At 31.2% G+C, this 11,601-nt stretch overlaps 1 protein-coding gene across 1 annotated transcript; it reads right to left on the bottom strand.

The window, feature by feature from the left end:
• Positions 1 to 4,832: 4,832 nt before the first annotated feature.
• LOC133693172 (cytochrome P450 84A1-like) lies at positions 4,833 to 8,748 on the bottom strand. The gene is made up of 2 exons (XM_062114336.1): positions 7,702 to 8,748; positions 4,833 to 5,735 (listed from the first exon to the last, which is right to left on the bottom strand). Exons 1-2 carry the CDS (start codon positions 8,620 to 8,622, stop codon positions 5,115 to 5,117), a joined length of 1,542 nt encoding a protein of 513 aa, XP_061970320.1. The 5' UTR covers positions 8,623 to 8,748; the 3' UTR covers positions 4,833 to 5,114.
• Between the last annotated feature and the right edge of the window lie 2,853 nt (positions 8,749 to 11,601).

Here is an 11,601-nt window from a genome sequence, read left to right as displayed (position 1 = left end):
TCGTGAAGGTCAAGGATAAAGCTAGGTTCAAGGTTGTGTTATACCCTAGCAGATACATAAAAGATTGTGAAGAGAGTTTTACACATGGCGTCACTTTTTATGTTATAAGTTCTAGGATGTCCCTAGTTTTTTTTTTCTATGTTATATGGGATTGTGATTGTCTAAATTGGCTTTTATGGAGACAAATTTTTTGGAGAAATGAGTGTGTAATACTTTATAACAAAATAGTGAGTCTCTCACCTTGTGGGAATGGTGTTTATTTTTAGAAGCTGATCTCATGTCACGTCTAGGTCTTTTTCATCGAGGAGTATATGAGTGCAAGTTAGAGAAGGGTTGATGAAGATAGTCAAGCTTGTGACTAGGATATATGGAAGAGTGTTTTTCATAGCAAGAATGATTTCTTCATAAAGTTAGAGTATCATACATATTTTGCATGTCATTTAACCTTGTTCCTTCATGGAACTGGGCTTGTTTTGTGCATTTAGTGCATATAATAAAGTTATTGGGTGACTTTTTTATTTATCAAATGGAAAAGTATGAAGATGTCTTTGAATGGATAGAATAATGTTCTTTAGAGATTTGTTGGAGACATAGAGGAAGTAGAGTCCTAGTGGTAAGGAGATCAGTTATTCTCCCTTGACTTAGAATTTTGTTATCCATAAAAACTATTTTTAGTGAGGACTGAAAGGAAAGAACTAGCTTTTTGTTATGTTCTAAAAAAAACAATGCCACTAATAAAATTGTGCAAGAACTTCACAAAAAATTAGGCTTTGTTGGATTGGTTGACAGGTGGCTGTTTGATTTGCTTAAAAAACTTTAGTCTCATGAGGGATAAAGAACTTTCTGATAATTAAGTCAATATGTGCATGTAGATGAAAAAAGTATAAAAAAGAATACAAAAAACAAAGTAAAAGTTAAGGAGTACTAATTTGGCCTAAAAATTGTATGCCGTAGCCTGTTTGGTCTAGCTTTCAATGGTTAGGCTTGACTTTCATGACCTTTAACTGGCTTTTATGGTTTTTAAATGGCCTCGGCTAAGACTTGTTTTGCTAGAGATTGCTCTCTAATTTGTAGGCCTAGTTGCGCTCTCTTTATATGAAAATGGCTAGAATTGCCCTCCTTACGTGAGCTAGTAGATGTATTTTATACATCCAGACATTAGAGTTTTCTTCATCGAGAATGAGACATATTATTATTGAAAAATTGATGATTTGTGAGTGTTATCCATGATAGAAAAAAAATCACTAGGTAGTCATGATTGTTTTTGTTCCAGGCATGCTATTGGTAAAAACTATCGGCGATGGTTTGTCATCGGCATAGAAAATGACACCCTACTCTATATAGAAAAAACATGTGTGCATGAAAAGTTTGTGCGGGCAGTTCATGAGAAACAAAGAAAATGCATTGAAGAGTGTGCTGGGTAGGATTGGTTAGATTATGTTAACACCGGGTCTAGAATGAGTTTTCCGTTGAAAATCTTAGTCATTTAAGCTAGCCTGAATGGTTGGAATTGGCTTAAATGGCTGGAAAATTCCAATCATTTGGGTTCTAACTATTAGAAATCTTTTTTAAGAATGTTTTTTTTAGTGGATCATTAATAAGAACTAATTGAGGGGGAGAAATCATTGTTCCCCTCCTCGTAAAGTATTGTTCGTTGGAAGAATACTTTGTTTTTTTTAATTTTATTTTTTAACATTAGATTTATTAGATATTGATCTTCATAATTTATTTTTGTTTGCTTTGTATGATATTATCACAGTTTCATGAACCGAGTCAAAGGTTTTTTAGGTTTTTTTAGTAATTGATTTTTTTTTTAATTTCATCATTCACCATTTAGGTTGATTGAGAATTAATCTTTATAATTTATTTTAGTTTGCTTTCTATGAGGTGATCTCAATCTCATTATTTGAGTCAAAGGTTTGGTCGGTTAAACAGAGTTTGCTTGTGTTTTTTTTTTTTGTATTTTTTTTTAATTTTATTTTATAATGTTGGATTGATTATGAATTAATTTTTATAATTTATTTTGATTTGTACTGTGATGGGAAAACATTTGTGAAGACAAATATATCTAATTTCATTTTGGTTTATAATATTCAAACTAAAATTACTCGGATGAAATATAACAAGCTAAAAGGAAAAATACCAGCTGACGTTTGCAAAACATAAGCCTGATATAAGCCGGTAGCAAAATCTGACCTCAATAAGCCTGATGTGAGCCTGAGTCATGGTCGAACTTTGGAAGTTCGGTGGGGGAGGCGAACACAGTGCTTGAAGAGGATTTGAAATTGAAGCAGGCAGGCACTAGCATCCAACAGGACTTGACGTTCCTGGACCCGCATGATTGGGAGATTGGTTTGGTATATAATTTATAAATGTGACTTATCAATTGAAGGGGAGAGGCTAACCAGAAAAAATAAAAATAAAAAAATAAAAAAAATAATAATTGAAGAGGAGAGGAAACCGAGTGGTGGGTCCTGTCGGGTGTAGAAAATTATATGCAAAATGGTCCTGAAGATCGAAGATATGATGGGTTTAAAATCTGTGTAGATAATGGAAAAAGATTGCAGATACGGCGCTTGCGTTTGCCACGACTAATTTGAACATGACAGTACTGTGTCTATCTTAATTAAGCCTCGCCAACTGCACAGATTTGAAGTAATTCCTGTAGTATATAAAGAATTAATGGACAGACTCGGAGAGACGGGAGATGAGTACACGCATTGTGAAGTGGATTATATATAAAGAATTGTGCCCTGTTGATGACACTAGTTACGATTCACTTTTCTTGAATGATATTTCATTCTCGAAATTATAAATAAATTTCTTTGGAATGATATCAAATGATATTACAAAAAAAAAAAAAAAACTGAATCTTGTGATGATTTACTATTGAAGCTGCATTGTGCTTTACCTCACAAATTGTAGATTGAAATGGTTATTTTTAAAAATAAAATCAATTTAATTCTTGTTTTTTTATATATAATTAAGCTCTTCTAATCCGAATTAATAGTCAATCACTGCTTGTTTTTTTTTTAAGTTAATGAAATCAAAATACTAAGGTGAAAAATAAGATGAAAATAGGTTGAATTTGAAATTCATTCGAGAATAAAAAAAAATTTAAGTCAACAATGAAAAATTTTATTCGAATTAATTTTATGATTTGATTATTTTTTATTTTTAGATTAATATATTGCGTTGTATATGTTTTAAAGAGTGTTTTCAGATTAAAATAAATTTTTTTGGGTAAAAAACTCACAGATTTAATTTTCCCCACAATAGTGATCAGATTTTGGGTTGGCAAATAACTCGTCATTTGCAATAACAAGTGACTTGTCATCTTTCTAAAAATAAAAATAAAATGTGGATAACCTTTAAATGAAAAAAACAAATTACAGGCCGCGTAGGCCTAGACTTAGAGTGTGTTTGGCAGTGTGGTTGCGGGTGCTTTTCAAATAACTTTTCGTGCCAAAATGCATGCCAACGATGTTTTTTTATTTTTTAAAAATCATTTTTGACATCAGCACATCAAAACGATCCAAAACGTACAAACCATATTAAATTTTAGCAAAAAAAAAAAACAAAAAATTTTCAAATTTTTTGGGAACGCGGCCGCAGCCGCGTTCCCAAACGGTGCCTTAAAGGCTCACACGTCTAGACTCTTTCTTTCACGAGCTCAGGGCGTTAACCATGGGTCCATGTTATTGTGTTGCTTTTTTGCCTTTTTTGGTTTTGGTTTTTTAGTTTATTTAGGTTATATATATATATATATACTTGGTTGAGTCCATGATCCAGATTGCAAGTTTGAAGTCATAATATCTAGATTATTTCTTTTTGTTTAGTACATTTTTTGTTTTTCAATTTAAAAAAAATATAATTTCATCATTGATGATTATTTTTTTATTTAACTTAAAAAAATAAATCAATTGGACCATTTATTATCAATAATATGCTTTTGCTATTTCCACACACCTATCATGTTTTTTTTCTTTTTAAAAATTATTTAATATAAAATAATTATTATGCAATTTATTATCATATAAATCTATTAAATGAAAAATAATTTTTGTAATAAAAAAATTATTCAATATAATAGTATGCATGACTTATGTCACAAGATTAGTTAATTGAATCGAGTTCACATGTTACTTTTTTAAAAATTAAGTTTTGTTTTTCTACCATTTTCATCTTCAAAATTAAATTAGTTTAATATTAAGTTTTTTAGTTTATTTTTTTCAAGATTATCTGCATGTTTTCATATTAATTGATCTTAGTAAATTCAATATATTTTTATTTTAATATTAAATAAAAATATCATTTAATATGCAATTAGTTTTAAATTTATAGTTAAAATTTATTTTGTTATGAGACGGGTTTACAATCCCTATATTTTTTTATGGTATTTGAAAAAATTATCTAAGCTAGGAATTTTATTAAGATTAAATTGACTTGGGCAAGCACCTCTCCCTGAGCCCCGAATTTTTTATAATTTTTTTTTTTTTTTTATGTTTAGTTTGTTTTTAAGTTTCTTTTTTCTACCGTCCCTTCCATTTGTTCTCTCTTCGAAAAGACTTCTTCTGGGGCGGAGAAAACGAGAATCGCTTGAATCCTTCAACGCACCATATATATACATCTACTCAATATTCGTTTGACTGGATCATGCTATGACCCAAACTAATAGACAGGAAGACGAGGAAAATCCAAAGAATGAAAAGACACAAACACTTCCTCATTTGCAAGCAGCTTCTTTTTTTTTCCTTTCATTGATCAAGATAGAACTTCTTTTACAAGCTTTATTTGAATGTTGCAAATTAAAACGTAAAGAAAGAAAGAGATACAATGAGAAAGACACATCTCCACATAAATCAAATGAAATTGGAGTCTTTGTAAACATATTCAGCAAGTAAAAATCCAATCTCTCCCATATTTGTCTCTTCATTATTCTCAATTTTTTTTTCAAGTATATATAATAAGTAAAAAAAAAAAAAAAACACTAAGAAAAAAACATGCAAATCCACCTGCTGTCACCTTCTCCAACATGGCCCTAATTATTTATAGAATACACAGATTGAGGAAACTCCCTCCATTTATATTCATTACCTTTTCTTTCCCCTTCCTTAAAGTGGACAGACAACGCGCTTTCTCGGGACGGCAACGAGTCGAGTTGCTCTTGGCGCAGTGAGTCCAAACATATCAGTCATGTCGAGTTCACTTGGTTTCATGCCATCAGGCAACTCCCAAGTAAAACAATGAAGCAAATGAGCAACAGCCAAATCAAGGGCGTATAACCCCAGTTGCATGCCAGGGCAAGACCTCCGACCTGACCCAAACGGAATAAATTCGAAGTGATTCCCTTTGAAATCAGGCACCCCTGGTTCCAAAAACCTCGAAGGCTTAAAAGAATCAGGATCTTCCCATGAATTCTTGTCTCTGCCAATAGCATAAGCATTGATCATGACCCTTGTCTTTTTTGGAACGTAATAACCAGCAACCTCAGCATCTTCAGATGTTTCGTGTAAGAGAAGTGGGATTGGTGGGTGAAGTCTTAAGGTTTCTTTAAGCGTGCATTTGAAGAATGCTAGTTTATCAAAATCACTTTCCTCCACGCGCCGCTCTAAACCCACCACGTCGGCGAGCTCTTGCTGGACTCTTTTTAGATCTTCTGGACTCTTCAATAGCTCTGCCATGGCCCACTCTATAGCCGACGCCACTGTCTCCGTCCCACCAAACATCACATCCTGCCATAAATGCATACACACAGTTGATCCCATAGATTAATAAGTAACAAGCGGCGGGTTATAAATTGTTTTTAATAAAATATAGAAAACGGATGTTGATTCAATATATATTTTATATAAAAAATTTAAAATATAAATTTAAAATTTTATATAATTAAATCCAAGATATTTTATAATATAAAATAAATTATGTGTTTATTAAATTTAGTTATTTAAATAAATAAATAATAAATTCATACTATAAAAAACTCTTGACTTGAAATATAAATATAAATGAAACTGACTGAATAAATTTACACTATGAAATATATCATGCAAGGCTGGACATATTAGTAATATTATTTAAAAATATTTTTTTATTTTAAAAAATAAACTTTATTTGTATAAAAAAATATAGATGAATTAGAATAATATCTCGAAAAATAAAATAGAAACAAAACAACAACAAAAATCTTATATTAAAAAAAAAGCACATAAAAATTATAACCTAAGTCAAGAGATCATGATAAACTCATGGAAAAAACTTGAAGATAATCATAAACTCAATATTAAAAGAAATGCAAAACTATAAGATCGTACGAAGCCGAATTCCCAACAAATTAAATGTTGAAAGATGAAATCAGATAAAAAATATTAATTACACAAAAGGATAAAAATAAAATAAGAATGAGAAAAAACATTAATTAGAGGGATAAGAATTTTCAATTGAAGGGTTTAATGGAATTGAAAAATAGGTTTAATAAAAGGAAAAAAATATAAAAAAATTAAGAGTTAAACTGAAAAAAATAAGACAACAGAAAATTTGATTGAATGATGAAATTGAAGGGGAAAAAAAACTTCAACAAAAGTGTCGAGGACAAAATTGAAAATTTTAAAAAATGAAGACCGAAATAAAAAATCAAACATATGAGAAATTGCAATTGAAGGACTAAATTAAAAAGAATAAAAACTTCTAAAAATGAAAAATGAACGAAATGAGAAATTAATAAAATGAGAAATAAAATTAAAAGGTAAGAAATAAATAAGACAATTATGTACATTACCTGTTAAGTGAGAAAAAAGAAAAGAAAAGAAAAGAAAAATTAAATGACTATTGGTGACAATCCGACTATCGCAAGCTACCACACACCACTCTAAATAGAAAAGGACATGACGACACATCTAAGGAAATGATAGACGGCCAATTACGTCTATTGGGTGGTGTCACATGCGCTGTATAAATGACACGAAATGTCATCCAAGTGCTGAGGCATGCCGAGTACGCTCTAGTAACTTTAAACATTAAAAAATTTAAAATAAATTTGAAAATATCAAAATGTCCCATATGATCCTTATAATAACACAAAATATCTATATAAAAATACAAAAATACTTCCAAATATTAAGCTCATGTTTTGTCTTTTCTAAGGTTAAAGATATATTTGCACTGTATAGTAAAACTTCAAACACTTTCATCTACCAGCATAATAATGTTTTTTACTCCAACAGAAAATTTATATTTTTATTATTAAGAAACTTATGGAAAGTCAATAAAACTCTTGTTGAACAATTTTATATTTTATTAATTTTAAAAGTAAAAAAAATATTTTAATTATTAAAAAAAAAAACATCACCACCTACTCACGAGGCTTAATATTTTTGGACAAAAATAATAATTTTATTATAGCCAAGATAACTAATCGTAAAGCATTCGCACCATTTAGTGTTTATGTAATTCTTTCAATTTCGTGTACCCACAGTTTAAATGAAAGCATGTGTACAATGTGTGCACGTTATTAATTTCTTCGTTTGATACAAATCGAAAAGGGAAGTTGGATACCAATACAATATCGTGACAATAAAGTTAAGAAAAAAAGCACGAAGTGATTACTAAAGAATAAAGTTCTCAAAACGTGTGTGTGTGTGTATCTCAATAAAAAATATTAATTAGGTAACGTTATGGTAGAGAAGGGATAATAGAACTTACCATGATGATGGCTTTGATGTTGTCTCTAGTAAGTTTGATGGCGTTTTGTAAATCATCTGATTCGTTTACTTTTGTCTCTTCACTGTAAAAGGTTAGCATGTCATCAACCATATCGGTTTCAGCCTCTTCAGAGTAGTTATTCTGTTTTCTTTTTTGGATATGATCATCGATGATATGGTCGATGAATTTATCAAGTGCTTTTCGAGCCTTGACAAGTCTAGCGGTGAGCCCTTGGGGGTCAATCCAACCGAGCCAAGGAATGAAATCCGAAATGTTGAATGCTCCGAAAAGCTTGGAGAACTCCTGCAAAATCTTGATGAACTCATCTTGTCCTTCATTTTTGGCCCCAAAAGCTGCTCTATAAGTGATATTCATGGTCAGTGTAAAAATCAATTCTCCAACGTTCACGGGCTTGCCTATATTGGATTCAACTGTCTTAACCATTGAGTCCACCTCGTCTCTCACAGACTCCCATGATTCAGCCCTTTTCCGGCTAAATAGCTTCATGACGCAGAGCTTACGCATCTGGCGCCAGAACGGACCATAGTGGGCAAAGGCCATATCGGCACGATCATAGGTTAAGTAGCTTATGGCTATGTTGGCTGGTCTATTGGAGAAAATGTTATCCTGGACTTGCAAAACTTGGCGAGCTACTTCAGGAGATGAAACAGCTACCATATGCAAGTACCCCATACGCATATGAAATAGCCCACCATACTGTTTAGCTAGTTTAGCTAAGCCACGGTGAGTTAATTGGTCCATCAGATGCATGCTACCAATAAGTGGAAACCCTTTAGGCCCTGGTGGATATGGTGATGTCCGGCGAAGGCGAGAGATTAGACCTAAGAAGAAAAGTGAAGAGATAATGATCAAGAAGAAAGACATGGGTAAAGTTTGCAAAGATTGGAGAAGAGAATCCATGGATGCAGGTTTTTGTGTTTGTGTCTATGGTATGTATTGTGTGCATCACAGTACACACCACTGATTAATTGCAACTTTCAGATGTTGCTAAGCTGAGAAAGATATTACGGGGCTTTATATACAGGTTTTTTGTGACCTCCCCCCTCCCTCTTTATATATATATATATATAATTAAGCTATATATTATTTTGGAAGGTTTCGTATCCAATTCGCAAAACATTGGTTTACTAATTCAACGTCTTGAGAAAAGTTGAAAAATAAGAGTAGACTTTCATAAACAAGTACACACTGGGAACGCATACGTATTTTTGTCATGTCGTCTCTCTCTCTCTCTCTCTATATATATATATATTTTTTTTTTCTTTTTTGATTGAATTACGTTTTCTAGATATAAAGTTGTCCAAAGAAAACCCTAAACAATGATACAGGTTTTATGTTGTCAAAACTAGGATCAAAACTAGGACAATGTTTTAAGTTACATGTAAATATTTATTCAAGGTCTACTTTATTATATTATAAATACGAAAGGGTTCACTGAATCAATAGGGCAGGAGCATGCAATAAAAAGCAACCCAAAAATAGAGTGACAGACCATGTTTGGTTTCAATCAACAACTTATTATATATAGAATTAGTTCCTTTCTAATTAACCTAAACATTTATGTAAAACTTAAGGGTTGACTTCATTCCACGGCTTATTATATATGTTACTCATATAAAAGAAATTGTACAAAAAAAAGAGATTAAGATCATAAATATTAACCCAGTGGTTGACATAGGTGCAATCTTTCACTTTCTTAATTGCTTGCAGCTAAAATTTCTTATTATTATTTAGTTGCAATTGAGCCAGCTACCTACCCTTCAACGAATTTCCAAATACTTATTATTGCCCAGATTTTGTTGTGTACTCTCGGTGTTATCCGTTATTAAAGCATATCCAAAACTGCCACGTACTGATCATGCAATGTGACTAATACTTGCATATATATATATATATATATATATATATATATATAGAGGGGGGGGGGGGAGAGAGAGAGAGAGAGAGAGAGAGATGAGGTTCCATGCAAGTTCTGCTTAGTGATCTTTGATCAGAAGCAAAAAGTGAGAGATTTTGATGCCTCACCTTATTATTATTGCTTGATGAAAAAAATAGACCTTATTATAAATTTTACAAGTCATTTTCGTGGTTAGACATTGGAACCATTGATGTTTTTATTCCACCATATCAATAAAAATCAACTATTTCAAAACGTATTTTTCTGACAATAATTAGCTTTCAAGACGGGGAAAAATCCAAATATTTTGTGTAAATCTTAATCCCTGGTAGTATTCAGGCCTTTAAATTGACTTGCATTTCAGTTCAATTTATTATATCTTAGGGGATATTATTATATTAATTTTGTAAAGCATGAGATATTTCTATATTTAAATGGCAAACCACTTTCACAAGAAAAAAAAAAGGAGTCTATGAAGCACTAATTGCAAGAGGGTGAAGATAATCTAACAAATAATGCAAGAACTCATCAAATTCTTATGAATAATAATATCTTTAGTGAAATAAATAAAGATTGCATATCTTTGATTAAAGTGGAAATGATAGTTTAATTAGTAATTTTTCATCTGAAAAAGTTGGTCTCATTTCCCATGATAGGAAATTAAAAAAATAGCAAACAAAAGATAAATCAGCATTAATAAAGTAGACATTAATTAGTGATATGTCATTGCGGCAGCATGTTCACTGAAAGATGATTACACTTATTATCGAAGATATATAATACACTTAGGTTGCGTGCAGTAGCATCATTATAACGCCATGTTATTATAGACAGATAGACTCCATTGATCTTCTTGTTCGTGGGTTGTGATATTTCAACACTTTTGTTTTTTACTATTCTGTTTACACTTTACAGTGTTATATATTATTAGCTTTGATTCCCGTGTTTTTCTGGAGGGATTAATTTTTTTTATTTAAATAATGTTTAAGTATTGAAATTGAATAAAAAAAATAAAAATATTTGGTGATTATAAACATATAATTATGTTAATTAGAGATATTTTGTCAAATCTACTACTTGAATTAAGTAATTAGAATAATCTAATAAAAAAATAAAGATAACTATAAAGTCTTTTTAAATAAGTAATTCAATAATTATTTTTTTCTCTTAAATTTATACTTAATTTAAATATATAAAAATAAAAAAAAACCCAAAAAAACTCGGGTGCGCGGACCTTTAGCCTAGCATGCTTGGGTCGTTGCACGGAAGGGCCTAGGTACATGGGTGAGCCTTCAAGCCTAAGCACACGTGTTTAGGCTCAGTTTTAATTTTTTTGAAGGGCGAATAACTTGTCGTTCACCCCTATATCTTGTTGGAAAAAAGAAAAAGCAAATGATAATTTGTCAAATTTAAACCACCATTATGGTGATTGAAAAATCAAGGTAGTGTTATTTTTAAAGATTGAAGACCTAAGTGTATTTGGTTTGAAAATACAAGACACACCACCTATAATCGATGCCTTTTTCATTTTGATCCCTCTTTTTACAATCCCATCCTTCCTTAAGGAATAAAAAACAATTGGCATTAATTAGGATTAAATCACCCAAAACTAAAGTTTAAGGACTCAAATAAAAAATTCAACAGTGTATCCACGGTACTATACGTGAGTGTATAAAACAGTGTTTCTTAAACAGTAAAAAATTCTGGACTTTAGATTTTTAGTAATAATTATGCATCAAAGTGAAAGCCACCATATTGAAAGCTTCAACGCACGTCATTGTCAAGTGAAGGTGATTTGTAATGTTATTGGACCAGAAAAAGCTAGGCGTTGCCAGATCATGTCACAAATGTAGGGTTTGGCTCTCGTTGATTCTTTTCGGTATTAATGGCATGGCAGCGTCGCTCAACCATGTAATTAAGTAAAGTTGACAATAATCAAAATATGGTTGCAGTTCAAGTCTTCAACTAATTTGTTCTGTTCT

The sequence above is a fragment of the Populus nigra genome, chromosome 5, assembly GCF_951802175.1.
Source record: "Populus nigra chromosome 5, ddPopNigr1.1, whole genome shotgun sequence".
NCBI lineage: Eukaryota > Viridiplantae > Streptophyta > Magnoliopsida > Malpighiales > Salicaceae > Populus > Populus nigra.
This window is presented reverse-complemented; position numbering and strand designations above follow the sequence as displayed.